This window comes from Balaenoptera musculus, chromosome 4 (genome assembly GCF_009873245.2).
Source record: "Balaenoptera musculus isolate JJ_BM4_2016_0621 chromosome 4, mBalMus1.pri.v3, whole genome shotgun sequence".
In the NCBI taxonomy this organism is placed as follows: Eukaryota; Metazoa; Chordata; class Mammalia; order Artiodactyla; family Balaenopteridae; genus Balaenoptera; species Balaenoptera musculus.
Genome location: NC_045788.1, coordinates 15,236,099 through 15,251,132, shown reverse-complemented (window position 1 = coordinate 15,251,132; position 15,034 = coordinate 15,236,099). Strand labels below are relative to the sequence as shown.

Sequence of the window (15,034 nt, the reverse complement as noted above, 5' to 3'; positions counted from 1 at the left end):
ATGTCCTGAAGTTTTCTCAAGGCAACAATTTGGGGGCAGTTGGGGGACTCACTTGATTTGCTTTATGTCTCTCAGGGTTTACTGTCCTTTACTGCCCTTATGTACTGTCTTGAAAATCATTGTTTCATATATTTTGTCTGTCTTTTGATTGTTTCCAGTGAGAAGATAAATCTGATGACTGGAAGCTAACATCTTGGGTCTTTGTTTTTTCATTTAATCATTTATTTGTAGGGGACACTGGTCTGGGCCCATGAGTGAGAACATTGGCTTGGACAGGAGTGTTGTCTGGTCTAGTTAGTATTCTTGATTTTCATCTGTGATGTTCATGCAATTAATTATATAAACGTAAATTTGCTGCATGATTTCTGTGCTCTGGACTCTCTGTAAGAACTTTCTGCTATCCAGCTCTTATTACAATCTCATCATTAACAACTAGTTTGGTCTTGTCTTATGAATACTGTGAATCGTACAGTTGATCACGTTAGCTTTTTTTTTTTTTTTTTTTTGCTCTGACCTCCAGAGAGCTCAGGCAGTTCCTTAGTCTGACTTTAATGATCAGGTAATATACTTTAAGATGTATGTCTGTGAACAAACTTTTTGCTCCAGCCTTCTCTTTTTAGCTTATTTATCCTTTCCCTTATATCCCTCTCAAAATTCTTAGTTGCAAATAAGAGAAATCTACTCTCACTCTCCAGCTGATTCAAGCAGACAGTGTATCAGAGCAATGACTGGGGAGCGCAGAGTCTCTGGGAGGGTCAGAGTCAGAGAACCAGGCTTGGAGCAGCAGCCTGAGTCACACCAGGACGGGTCCAGGGAGAGACACAGTCCCTCTGCTGAGTACTGTCAAAGGCTGACGTTGAAACCCACATCAGAATCCAGGGACATCCCACACCTCACTAGATTCATGTCGGTCATTTCTGGTGAGTCTCACGTGAGCATCTGATGGGCGAAGTCTAGGTCAGATGCCTACAACAGAGCTGCAAGGGAGGCTCTTGCATTGGGGAGGATGGCTTTAGACCTCCCCAACACAGTAGGGGCATTCAAAGGAATTGGGCAGCTATCCACTATTGTTATTGATAGGAAGCTACTGTATCCTGATATTATTTTAAATAATATAGTCACCGGTGATCCTTTTGTGGGGGAAAAAAGGAGAGGGTTAACCCAGGCTATCAGATGAGTGCGAGCACTCCTGGGCACAGCAGTCATGCCAACGCGCAGCCTGGTGCACCCTCCCTGGCCTCCGTGCCCCTCCGCCCTCCCACCAGAGCAGACAGCGGAGCACAGTCCCTTCTTGGGCTCTCAGGGCTCCAGGCCGGTGGAGGTGGGAGTGGGAATGGGATGAAATGTTTGAAGGTTAGCGAGACCCAAGGGTCAGAGGGACTCTGCCCACAGCTGGAAATGAGCCCCTCCCTTGGTCCTTTTATCTAGCTGCATTTCAGGCTTGGTAAGCATTGTCACTTGCCTCAAACTGGAAGCAGCCCTTAAAGACCATCTAGCCTGACCTCGTTGGAATAATGACCTCTTAGCTCAGTGAGTGGCAGAGGTGAGATATATGTTGGTGGGGGGAGGGAGTGACCCAGGGCAGGCTTTCCTGGCATCACTGGGCTCAGACAGAGCAGATGCGGACAGTTGGAGGACAGTGGGGAAGCGAGAGCGTCGGGGATGGACCAGGCTCCCAGCTGGAGCAGGAGAAAGGGCCTGGGCCGGACCAGCCCCTGCCACTGTCCTGCGACCCCTCCCTCCGCTCCTCCTCCCTCCTCCCTCCTCCCTCCTCCCTCCTCTGTTCTGTCTTCCCTGGGTCCCCGGTGAGGCCCAGGTGACTGAGCATCCTCTGGCAGAGGGAATTAACACACTTAATTAAAGTGTCCAATTAAGAGCTTTGCATATTTCTTAATTACCGCCTGAGTCTTTGGGGGGATGGTTTGAAATGGGATTTTCACGTGTTTCCTCATTTAGCCTATGGTGAGCCAGCTGGCGCCTCAGGGCTCAGGTAGGAGCTGGCAGAGCCCTATTCTGCAGCAGCTCTTCTGAGCATGAGGTGGCAGGGTGGGGTGTGCAGCAGGAGCCCGGCGCCCAGCACCCCACGCTTCTCCACCTTGCAGGAGGGCAGGGCTGGGTTTCCTGGTTTGTGAAAATAGAACAAAAGGAAACAAGGGTCAGACAGATGAAGCTGGTGTCTCCAGCTGTTCATCTTATCACCACAGGGCCTGGGGGCTGTGCACCCCATGGTCAGGCCAGGAATGGGGAACTTTGTAGGCAGGGAGGTGCATGGGACTGGTGGAGCCATCTCCCCAGGCCCCTGCAGAGCAGGGACACTGGACCAGGAAGAGACTGGCCTCCTTCCCAGCATCAGGATGAGGACTGGGCCCCTCCATGGCAGGCCCTTCCCAGCACTCCCCAGCATTTCCCATCTGTGTTCTGGAAACTGAGCTGATGGGACACCTGAGTTAGCTGGGCCCATCGTAGGAATGGGTTGCTGGTCTGAGCCCTGGGGAAGCAGATTTGCCTTTTCAGCCCCGAGGGCCACCTTGTGACAGCTTCGGACCTTCTCTGACCTGGGCAGGCTGATGGGGCTATGGGCCAAGAATGCAGAGACCCTTTCCCTGGCATGGGGACTGCTTTCCTAAAAACACAAGTGTCTGAGAGGTGGGCAGCCCGCCAGGGCAGCCTGGAGATGGCAGTGAGGTCTGCCACATCTTTCCTGCCTGCCACCCTGGGCCCAGCTCTGTGACCCCAAGGAGGACCAGTGGGGACCCCACTGACCATCCAGTGACACTCCTGCGCTGGTGTGGGCAGCAAACGTGAGTGAGCAACTGGGCACAGATTGTGGGGCAAGGTTCGGGTGTGGCTCGGTGGGGGGGACCCCAGGGGTGGGACACACGCTGCCAGGTCTTGGCAGACCCTCTACCAAGTCTCCAGCGAACTTCTTGCGCTCTGCCTCACATTTTGCCCCATTTCTGGCCCTCAAGACAGTCTTTCCACCTCCACCCTCACCCACAGTGGAGGTGACAGGTCAGAGAGGGGTCCTTCCTGGAGTGAGAGAGTGTCGGAGTGGGAGTCTGGGGGCTCACAGCCCACTCAGCTGTCAGCCTGTGGCCCGGGCACCAGCCACGCCCGGGAACTCTCATAGGCACTGACCCCAAAGCCCTGGGAGTCTGGCTTCACGTGGCAGCCATGGCGAGATGTGGGTAAGGGACAGCTGTATGCGGAGGACACCTCAGCCTCACATCACCAGACCCCTCTGGTCCCTCTCCTGGGAATGCTGTCCCCCTGATGCCTCGTCTTCACCAATCAAGACCCAGCCCAAATGCCACCGCCTGCAGGATGCTTCTGCAGTTCCCCAGCAGAGAGTGGCCTTGCCTTTTTGTTGGCCTCTCGGTACCCCCTCTCAAGTTGCCTCGCATCTTAGGTGTTTGCACCTGAATCTGGCTCTGCCACTGGGTGAGGGCTGCTGTAGGGCAGAAGGACATCTGCTTCTCACTGTGAATTCTGCGCCTAGCCTGGGCCTAGCACGGAGTAAGCCCCCACTGGGTGTTTGTTGAATGAGTAGAGAGGCCTCACGTCCTCTGCAGCTACCTAGAAGCGACCTGAATGTACAAAAATCTATTTACCTGGGACCTGCCACTGAGATGGGGACTGGGACCCATGGGAGGCTGGGGGAGTGAGTGGCCCCCATGGGTGAGGTCCAGGTGGGTGCTGCTAGCTGACTGTGAAGGGCCACCTTGCACTGGTGGAACTTCAGGGTGTGTGGAACCGAGCTCATCGGGACAGCCCATGGGTATGCAAGACCTCTGGGCCCGAAGCTTAGATGTGGGTAAGGAAAGGACTGTTCCGTGGTGACATCAATAATGGAAAATAAGCTTAGATCCTCAGCTCATGAGGTTGAATGATTATTACCCATCATTATGTAATGATATTTTTCTGAATGTAGCGCTGGTATTTGTGCTTTGGTCTGACAATTTTAAAGAAAGCTTTTATGGGTGACCTGAATCCAGAGTGATGACTTGGTGTTTGCTCCTTGTCCAGTTTGCTTGGGCTTAAGGAATGGCCCCATCATGTGCTAGTCACAAAGCCAGGTGTCAGGGAGGCGTCCTGGGCTCTCCTCTGAGTCTGACCAGTTACTAGGTCCTGTCACTCTCCTCTGCTCTCCACTTCTCCCCAGCGCCACTGCCTTTGCTTTAACTGAGATCCGCCATCCCTCGCTGGATTCCTGCCCCCAATCTGGCCCCTGTAGGCCCTTCCCCCCTTAGAAGTGTAAGTTTTCTTCCTAAAGCACAGAACTGTTGCTCTGATTACCTAATACTCTATAACAAACCACCCCAAACTTAGTGGCTCAAGAGGATGAAAATATTTACTTTGCTCAGGAATCTATAGTTTGGGCAGGTCCTAGCAGGGAAAGGGTGCCTCTGTTCCACTTTGATGGCTCCAAGGCTGGGGCTTGAGTCATCTGAAGGCTCGCCCACCCACAGGTCTTCTGGCTGTTGGCTGCTGGCTGGAGGCCTCCGTTTCTCGCACATGGGTGTCTCCATGTGGTTCTCCCACGTGTAGGCTGCCTTGGGCTTCCTCACAGCATGGCGGCTGGGTTGAAGGGCTAGCTTCCAGAGTGTGAGGGAGCTGGAGCACTCCAGACCAAAGCTGTGCTGCCTTTTCTAACCTCGCCTTTGAGTCACACACGGTGCCATTTCTGCCACAGTCACAGGCCCGCAGATTTACCTCTGGATAGAGTGTCCGTGGTACATTGTAAGAAGAGCACATGGTATGGGGTATATTTTGTGAGCCATCGTGGCCATTATGAGCTGCCACACCTTTCCCACCACCTCTCTGCTTAAGACCCTTAGGAAGCTCCTGCCACCCCTGGGAGAGAATCGTGCTCCTTGATGTGGCCACATGGCCTGGCCATCTAGACCCTGGCCCACCGGGCTTGCCTCTATCTGTCCGTCCCTTCCCTTCCTCTACAGCTGGCCCAGAGATGGATTTTGGTTTAAATCAACTCAGTGGCCATACGTAGCTTCCTTGAACAGTGTTTGTCGTTTACCCCTCTCCTTACACACCTGGTCTGGCCCCATTTTCCCTGAGACAAAGGACAGGGGAAATGACCTTGATCTTGTTGCCTCCCATCTCTTTGCACAAGCTTTTTATCTTCCTGCCTGTGTGCATTTGCTCCCACTGTTCCCTCCGCCCAAAATACCTGGTCTCCTCTGACCCCCCCTTGCCACAGTTCAACAGCTGCCCTTGCAGCCTTCCTGATGCCCAGCCCCCTGGGCCCCCGCCCTTTGTGATCTCCTGCTTTGCTGCTGATCAGACCTTCCCATAAACCAGCGCAATGTCATTCATGAGGTGAGGTCTTTGGCGTCATATCTGGTTTTATACGTCAGCTCCACTGCTTCCCAGCCATGTGACCTTGGGGATAAGAACCACCTCATTGGATCATGATGAGGATTAATGAGGAAACCTAAGAATTTCTTGTCTGGCGCTGAGCAGAATCCCAGTAAGAGTTAGCGTTTCCATTCCTTCTTTCTAGAGGCTCCTAGTAAGTGCTCAGGAATGAATTTTCTCACCCTCATTTGGGTGAAAGAGGGAAAATACGTCTCCCTGCTTAATCATGTGGGATTAAACCACCAGAAGATTATAAGAATATTGCTGAGCCATGAGCAGAGAGAAAAAAGCTCAATAATGATTGCCTGCTTATTTTTAATAAAATCTTTCCAGTAGAGCTGAATCTCTGCCCTGGGAAAGAGTGCCACGTTGCTGCAGTGGTGTCCGAAGGCAGTTGTTAGAAGGGCAGTGGGACAGTATGACCTTGAGAACAGGGCTGTGTGGGGAGGACGGCCCTCCCACAGGCTGCAAGGGGCCTCAGGAGGGTGGGGGGCCTCAGGGGGAGGGTCTCCCACCCCTCCCCCCACCCAGCCCTGTCTGAGCTGCTTGAATGCGCTGCCCTCTTGGGCCTCCCCTTGGCTGGCCCAGTGGTGGTGCCCAGTCAGGTGACGGCTCCAGCTGTCACACTGCTCTTTGCGGTGAGACGAGAGTGGCCAGGTAGGTGGGCTGTGCAGGCTCTTCATACCCAGGTTCCAGCACCTTCCACCCAGAGCGGTTGTTGAGGGTGGGGTGTGGGGTCAGGAAGTGCATGGGGCGGCCCCTTTACCCAGCCAGCTCCTTTACGTGATGCCAGGGCAGCAGTGGGCGAGGGGCTCCTTTGTAAAGCTCTGCCTCAGGGCCCTAGGGACAAAGCATGGAGGCACCTTTCCTGCTGTTGGTGCTGCATAGTGTTGCCTGGGCTCTGCTCTGAGGGCTCGTTGGTCCCCTGCAGGCTGGTGAGCCCCACCCTGGAGCCCCGGGGCCATGGGTCAGGGTGGAGGCCTGGCTCAAGTTGGGGCCGGGACAGGACACACCAGCCATGGAGTTGATGCACACTTGCCTGCAGTAAAGGGTGCACACTGAGGCCGCGGGGAGGATGAGCAGTTAGAGGCCTCTAAGCAGGGAGGCCACGCTGACAAGTTCAGACAGGGTCTCAGCCATGTTGTCCTGGCAACCGTGGAAAGAGTATGGGTGGTCCTGGGGAAGCTCTGAGGCAGGGAAGAGGAGGGCTTCTGCTCTGAGAAATGAGAAAAACCACCTAGAAGAGTGGTTTTTGATAACGAGGCTGTCATTCAGTCCAGGCCTCAGTTGGGGTGCTGGGCCCCAGGTGTCCTAACCCATCCATCGTTGCTTTGCTGAGCCCTCCGTTTGCCCAACACGTGCCTGAATTCCCAGTTTCTGGCCTTGCAGGTTGGGTCAAGCACTGCCTGAGTAGGGAGAGGCTCTGCCTCCAGCCCATCGCAAGAAAAAGGTGCCTTGACTTGGCAAGGCTATTCCCGGAGCTCCGTGATATCTACAGTGGAGGCAATAATGACCCGGCAGAATCCTGAAACCCAGCGTGACCCAAAGATGCTGAGGAGTGTCAGGGGTAGGAGCTCAGTCCCTGGTCTGACCACCTTATCCTGGCCCTGCTCAGCTCTGGCCCTAGGCAAGGAGCTGTCAGCTCGTTTCCCCTTGTATAAAATGGGGGTGCATGAGTACCTGCTTCAGGGTTGAGGACTAACCAGGGTGGTCTTAAGGGCTTAGTACAGCGTTGCCGCAAACACAGAAGTCCTGCAAGCTTCAGGTAGGCGGGTGTCCCGTCTCCTCTGTTTACTGCTGTCGTGTAAGTCTGTGCCTGGCACAGCCTTGGGGTGTGCCTGACGCACTCCGTAAATAGAGGGTTCAGGTGTTGCCTGTTAATGGTGACTGTGAGAAAGCTCAGAAAATACTGGCACTGGCCGGGACCCCACACCTAAAAATTCCTCCTGCACAGTCCCAGGACACTACTTGTTTCTTTGGCATTTTCTCCTCCCACCTAGCAGTCACCCTGCAAGCCACTATGAAGCCACTGGCAGTGGCTGGCGCCTCAAGAAGGGCAACTTTGCAGAGAAGCCTTGCAGGGCTTTCTAATCTCTCAGCTCCTCCGTGAACCTCCCGGTTCCTTTAGTGGCTTTTAGGGATTCCACTGTCTCTCCTCCCTGCCTGCTCAGCTGCCCCAGGGGAGAGCCTGCTGGAGAAGAGGACCGTGTCCCTTTCGCCAGGGTGTGGGGTGCTGTGTGTCACCACAGAGGGGAGCTGCCAGGGGGCCCTGCAGTACCTCTCTTCCCGAGCAGGAAGGAACTTTCCACTGTCTCTTGGAAAAGGAGGATGCCGTGCGCTCCCTGATTTCATCCTCCTCCTGCTGGCTCGGGTTGCTCCACTTTTCACCCTGTGGTCGGTCCCCTAAGCAGTTCCCAGCCAGGCCTTTCTGTGGCCTCAGAGCCGATCCTCCAGGTGTGGGAAGCCCCCACTTCTCACCTTCGTGTGAGTTTAAGTGGAGATTTAAAACAATTGGAAAGCACTTTACAGATTTAATTTTTATTAGAAGCTCAAAGGGCAGTTTCCAGGTAAACTTACAAGAGATCCTGGGTGTATTACTGCTCACCCCAGAGATACTGAGAAGAGAAACAAGGCTATTCTGACACCAGCGGGTATACTGCAATCCAGTCCTGGCGCTACCCACTCTGAGCTGGTGTCAGACTGCCCAGGTTTAAGGGCACAGTCCCCAACTAGATTGCCACCCACCTCAGACACAAGCTGTGAGTGGGGTCCCCAGGAGCACCCGCACTTCTGACCAGCTGGCTACAAATGTGGGGGTGCCCACGACCCTCCTCAGGTTCCATAATTCACCAGAATAACTCACAGAACTCAGGAAAGCACTCTACTTACAATTACGGTTTTACTATGAAAGATACAAATCAGGAACAGCCCAATGAAGAGACCCGAAGGGCGAGGTCTGGGAGGGCCTGGAACCGAGCAGCGTGTCTTCTCCCCATGGAAGACAGTTGCCCTTCCCTTACAAGTGCTTTCCCAGAGGAACCCCATTGGGTTGCCCTGCTCCGTCCAGGCAGTGACCAGCCACCCTTCCAGGCCCAGCCTGTGGACATCCCGTCCGAGAATCGGGGAGAGGCGGAATGAGAGCTCTTGGGTGCTGGCTCTCTTGCGTTCCCTGCCAGAGTTATCTGTCTTCAGCAGCCCGGGGCACGAGGAGCTCTGAGCCAAGCTCAGCTGGTCCGGTCCCCCTCTGAGCCTCCCAGGGCCATGGCAGAGACTCGGTGGGACGGAGTAGCACTCCATGCTGGGCCTGACCTAACAAATATTCCTATCACCCTTCCTTCCCACCCAGATGCTCACAAAAGCTGCAGCAGGCATTTCCGCTGCAGCAGGCATTTCCGCCACAGCCAGGCCTCAGGGGACCTACACAGGGTTAGGTCAGAAGCCAAACCCTGCAATCTGGGAAATTAGCAGCATTTATGGGATTCCCAAGAGACTTCCTGGTTCTTTTAGCCATACCAGTGGTTCTCCGTTGGAGGTGTTACTGCCCCTTAGAGGGCATTTGCAAATGTGCAGGGGAGTTCAGGCTTGTCACAGTGACGGGGGATCCTGAAGGCATTTACCCAGCAAGGTCCGGGGATGCTAAACACCCTGCGAGGAGCTGGACAGTCAGGCACACGTCATGAAAAATAGTCCTGCCCAAGAGAGACACTGGGGAATCCTTTACTTCCCCTGCCCCCTGGTTCCTTGGAAAGCCACCTTCCTCATCAGTGCCCAGGCTGAAATAAAGGAGCATGTCTCCATCCTAGCCTGTGACCAAGAGCAAGGCAGTATTTCCAGGTGAGCGTGGGCCCATGTGACAGGAGCATCTTGTAATGCACACACTTGCTCTGATTCTTCATGTATGGCTCTTGCATCAGTTGGGCTCTTATGGGTCAAGGAAGACCTGGATTTGGGTGGTAAGAGTTCAGAGGGCATGGGGAGGCCTCCTCCTTGGTGCCTGGCAGGAACGCCCCTGCAGCCCGCCCAGTGTAGACTCGGCCGCCTCACCTCAATGTCCCTCTCTGGGGGTCCCACCTCCCACTTCTGTTTCTGCGTCTCATCTTTTCCTCTGGGCTTTTTTGTTTCATTATCTGTTTTTGTCACGTGAAATGTGTTTAGAAGAGGCTACCTTGGATCACGGCTAAACCCCTCTCTTCTTGTTGTTTTACAGTCGGAAAGACGTCTCTGATCACGCGGTTCATGTATGACAGCTTCGACAACACGTACCAGGTGAGTTCCTGGGTCCCTGCCCCCCACCAAGCCCCGCGGTGTTTGCAGCCTTGACAGCCAGCTGGACACCATGCCAGCCTCCCTCCCAGGGTCGCTGATGCTAGGATGAGAGTGGGGCATTCCTGGGACCTAGGGCATCCATCTTGCCTTGGAGGAGCTTCCCATCTGCACACTGGTCCCAGCCCGGTAAAGACCCTGGGCCCTTCTGAAGATCCAAACCTCAATAAGGGAAATGTTTCCAGTAGAGAAAAGACACCTTTCAGTCTGTGTTCTGGCAGGTCTAAACCATGACAGTGTTTGGTTTCTTGGGGGCATCATCATGTGGAGGAGGATGGGCAAGATGCAAAATGAGGGACATGAAAGAGCAGTAGGAGAACTTGCTCCTCCAGCGTGGCTGTGCGCTGGAGCTTCATGAGTGCGTACACCCACACACACACCCACACACCCACACACCCCCACACACCCCCCCCACACCCCCCCCCACACACCCACACGCACACACGCACACACACACCCACACCCCCACCCCCCCCCCACACACCCACGCACACCCACGCACACCCCCCCCCACACAAGACACCCACACCCACACACACACCCACACCCCCCCCCCACACACACCCACACACCCACACCCCCCCCCCACACACCCACACGCACACACGCACACATGCACACACACCCCCACACACCCACGCACACACACCCCCCCACACAAGACACCCACACCCACACACACACCCACACCCCCCCACACACCCACACGCACACACGCACACACACCCCCACACCCCCACACCCCCACACACACCCCCCCCCCCCCCCCACACACACACGCATACGCACCCACAACCCCCCCCCACACACACACGGTTGCTGGGGCACTTCCTTCCCTGGAGAGGCTGGTGTGATGGGCCTGCACTGCTCTACATGGGCAGGAGGCTGGATAGAGTGACCTGTGTGCTCCTGGCTCTCAAGGGTGGTCTGGAATCAACCAGAGGTGGCTCCACGTAGCCTAAGGCTGAGCTCTTGAAGGTCAGTAACATTTCACTTTCCTGTCATCGCTGATGAGCAAATGAAGTGAACTTCCCCTGCAACTAAAGCTGTTATCACAAGGCACCAAACTTAATCATTTCAACTATTTTTAAGAAAAAATATATTGTTTTCTTCCTTAAGACAGACACAAATAATAATTCAATTTTCTAAGCCAGTGGGTTCTGTGAGATAGTAGTTCCAAGGGATGTTAGTAGGTGTTATTTGAGGAAAAAAAGGCAGGGAGAAGGGTTCGGGGCTTAGGGAACACTGGTGAACGAAAGTAAATCCACTTTTCTACTGCAGGACTTCTCAGGGCCTTTTACTACATCAATGTATGGTTTTGGTTTGCTGAAAGAGAGATGTAGTGTGCAGAATCTCCCAGATGTATTTGGTCATGGGATCCTTTTGTCATCGAGTCCTCAAAGGATAAATATTTATAGAACACACTGGGGACTGCAGGGCTAAGAGGTCTCCCACCTCCCGGGACCTACGGAGCATGCAGAGCACAGCCCACTGCGGATTACAGTTCTGTGTCTACTCTTTAGTCTGTCTGTCTCACTCTGGACCAGTCAGCATCTTTGCCTCATACACAGCCCCTTTCTCTGCCTCCCTCTAAATCCCTACTTCTCCTCTGCTGTCATCTGAAATACCAGGTAACTAGTGGACTTGGTAAGAATTGACTGAAGGGTAAGGACATGGGGCCCCGAGGGATGTACACAGCCTTGGACATCTGCTCTGGGATGAATATCTCAGCCACGCTTTGTCTTGCTTGGCACAGGCCAGGCTCTGTACCACGGCAGGCTTGCAGAGCCCTCTCCTCCCTGTAAGGGGAGTCCTACTGCGTCGCTTTGCGTCCGAATCACAGCTCTAACTTCAGTTCTTAAGTCTGACTTGGTATTTGCATATTTGTGTGTGTGTTCATGTGCATGTGTGTGTGTGTCAGTGAATGATCTCACAGATATTATTTTGATTATTTGATTTTTCAAATATTAAGTTACTTACAATACTTCTTGTCGATGTCCTATTGATAATAAGCGATGCTCTTGGCTGGCTGGTGTTCTTGGAAGTGGTGGGCAGTAGAGATGGCCTCAGAGCCTTTGCAGTGGTCTTCACTGGTGTGGATCAAAGCCTCAACTCCTCCCCATGTCGTTTGAGTCTCCAGTGTCACCTCCTATGGCCCACTGCTTGTCCCATATCCCATGGTCCAGCGGGCCTCCCTGCTTGCTGCTCCCCACTCAGTGACACTGTCCCACTTCCATGCCTTGGCTCATGGTGTCACCTCTGCTGGAATGCCCTTCCCTCTTCTCTCCTCTGCTGTGAAAAATTCCTCTGACTCATCAAGGCTCAGAGCACATGTTTGTCTGTGGTCAGGACCCTCCTCATGCTCTGCACCCCTCCACGGCTCCATCTTCCCTCGCACACTGTCCTCAGGGCTCCTTTGGCCTCCCAGCCCTACAGGAACTCCTACTGCTCTGGCTGCTGGATGGGCTCTCAGCTTGGCTGAGGCCAGGACCCCTCGGATCCACCTCTGCATTCATGGGTCCAGAACAGGGCCTGCCCACAGCTGGTGTCAGCTGGTGTCAGAATCCACCACAGTGGCTTCAAGAGGCCCTGTCTGCCTTGGTTTTTAGACTCCATCTGACTGAGCGGCCACAGTGGCCCAGTGTCGATGTCCAGTGTCCTGGCAAAAAGTGAAGAAAGCCCAAGTCCCTCCCCACTGCAGGCTTTTCTGACTTTTTTTTTGGCTGCAGGTAGAACTTCTCTCCCAATACCCTCTAAGATGGTAGTTAGGCTGGGAGGCTGGGGCTCCAGTTGTGTGCGCACACAGGCCCATTTTCATGAATTCTCTGGAGATGGAGAGGGGGAAATGTTACTTTTCCTTAACATGGTGGCAGAGGCACTTGGGTAGTAGACGAGATGCCTGAGGGCCCCGGGGGATGTCCCCAGTTGTGCCCCCCCATGCTGACCGCTCCCCAGCACTGCCCACAAATACATTGTGTACCAACCAGTACAGCCCAGCAGGGCGCCCCCCCACCCCCACCCCACCGCCTTGATTAGCTGAGGTGCCCAGAAAGTTCCCAGGGCGGATCCACCGCTCCACCCCTCCCATCCTTATGTGTGTCTCTGGCTCTGTCTCCCGCCCCCCTCCCCTATTCACTTATTCTGACAACAGATGTTTATCAAGTGCTTACTTTGTTTGCAGAGAAGTAGGAGAAAATGACCTGGCCACAGAATCTGGCCCTGCCCTGAGCCGGGCATGGAGGGTAGAGGGGGTTCAACCTCATCCTGGGTGGCAGCGAGTCCTCCCTCTGTCTGGGGCTGAACATGCCCGAGGCCCCAAGGAGCTGGCATGAGGACCCGGGCACGCAGAGCGCGGTTTCCCGCCAGACCTCTCGGGGGTCCTGTCCTCCTGGCAGGCCCGGGGGAGATGTCGCCTTGTTGACCTGTGGCCTTGGGAGAGCGGGTCTCCTGCCGCCTCCTGCCTGGCACTTCCCCTGCACACACGTGTACCTGTTCTCCTCTTGACATGTGCATTCCCCAGCCTCTCACCACCCACCTGTCACCCCATCTAAATCCACTCACTTAAAGAAGCAAAAAGTCAAGACTTACAGCCTGGTGAGATTCACGCCTGCAACAATTCTCTTGTATAAAATCCCAACTAAAAAATGTCTTTCAAAAGGTACTAAGAAGAAACCCCTGGTACCTGCGCCGTGATAAGACATGGGCCTCTCTGTGGGCCAGACCCCCTTTCCCCTCCCAGTGGCCAGTGAAACCCACCTGCGGGCCTGGCCCTTGGTCTACCTGTTTGAAACCTGCAACAGAACCAGAATGGGAGGTTTCCGGCCCCCAGGTGGTGGCTGGGGGTGAGAGGGGAGAATCCGGGAGCAGCCCTCTTCCTGGGGTTTCTCATGGGTCCCCCATCTTGGCTGCACGTTAGCATTACCTACTGGGACGATGACTGGAGATGCACAGGCTGCGTCAGGCATTAGCACTTTTAAATCTCAGAGGTGACTGAGATGAACTGATAACCAAGGCTAGAGCCCCCGGCCTGTCCCTGGACCTGCCACCACAGCACAAGTTAGGAAAGCAGCCTAGTGGGTCCCGGCCCGCTGGGGCTTACCTAGCTGCTCCTGGGAGTGTCTCTAGAGGACTGCACTGGAGCACGCCCTGGGTCCCACGGTGCCTCCGGGAAGGGGACAGCGTGGCTGTGTCCACTGTGCCCTCACAGGCCGAGGGACTGCCTGAGTTGCTCGTAGCCCCTCAGTGATCTGGGGGCTTTCCTCTCTCCCCGCTAGGTGTGTATTAGTTTCCTGGGACTGCTATAGCAAATTGCCACAAACCAAGTGGCTGAAAACCACAGAAGTTTATTCTCTCACAATTCCAGAGGTTAGAAGTCTGGAATGAGCAGAGCCACGCTCTCTCCAAAGGCCTGGGAGGGAATCCTTCCTGCCACTTCCAGTCATCGGATTTAGGGCCCACCCCAAATCCTGGATGATTTTTCATCTTGAAACCCTTAACTAATTACATTCACAAAGACCCTCTTTCCAAATAAGGTCACATTCTGAGATTCCAGGTGGACAGAATTTGGGAAGAGGACACTCTTCAACCCACTACACAGTGTCCCAGCACCTCCCAGTCTGCTCCCGTTGGAGACCCCTCCAGGCTCCAGGCCCCTCTGGCACTTCACGTGCTACTGGCCCAGCATCTGACCTGGGGAAGCCATTTCCCCAGGAGCCTATCTGGCAGCAAGTCTTTTTGTTCTTACAGGTCTTTTCAGAATGATCAGATGTTTCTCTATGTAACATTTGTAAGTTGATTTAATAAAGTAAATAGGTTTACTGGGGCCTCGTCACTGACGCTATGGCGCTGCCCACCTGGCTGCTCAGCAGCCCCCAAACCAGCGCCTGCCCCACCCGGACAATTCACCCCGGCAGCACGGGTGGCCTTTCAGGGGAGCCGAGCTCCCGCTGGGCCCCACAGCAGCACATCCCAGGTGCCCAGGGAGGGGGCGTTTGTGATGACCATGGTGTGTGAGGGGTCGTCCGCGTGGGGCTGGACGCTTTGAAGTCTCTCTTTCCGGGGCAGCGAGTTCTGCTAATGTTTGTCCAACCAGACTCAGGAAGGTGGTCTGGAGGCTGCCAGGCTTGGGCAGCCAAGCCCCCGCCTGAAGTGTCTCCACATCGCCTTCGCTGGTGGGCCTGAAGTGGGCCACAGGGAGGAAGAAGGACCTGGGGATGGGTCAAGCCAGAATGTCCTCCTTGGACACCCAGCCTCACGCTCATGGGCGCTGCTCTCCGGTCCCCTCCGCTGCCGGGGCCAGGGAAAAGGAAGGGGATGGGGACTTGGGGGTAGGTTG

General features: G+C 54.7%; 1 protein-coding gene across 1 annotated transcript in view; it reads left to right on the top strand.

Annotated features, from left to right (window-relative positions):
* The window catches only part of RAB6B (RAB6B, member RAS oncogene family), a 59,641-nt gene that overhangs the window by 17,518 nt on the left and 27,089 nt on the right, over positions 1-15,034 (top strand). The window contains exon 2 of the mRNA XM_036851792.1: positions 9,584-9,642. Coding sequence (XP_036707687.1) covers positions 9,584-9,642 — 59 coding nt within the window. The remainder of the gene's footprint in view (positions 1-9,583; positions 9,643-15,034) is intronic.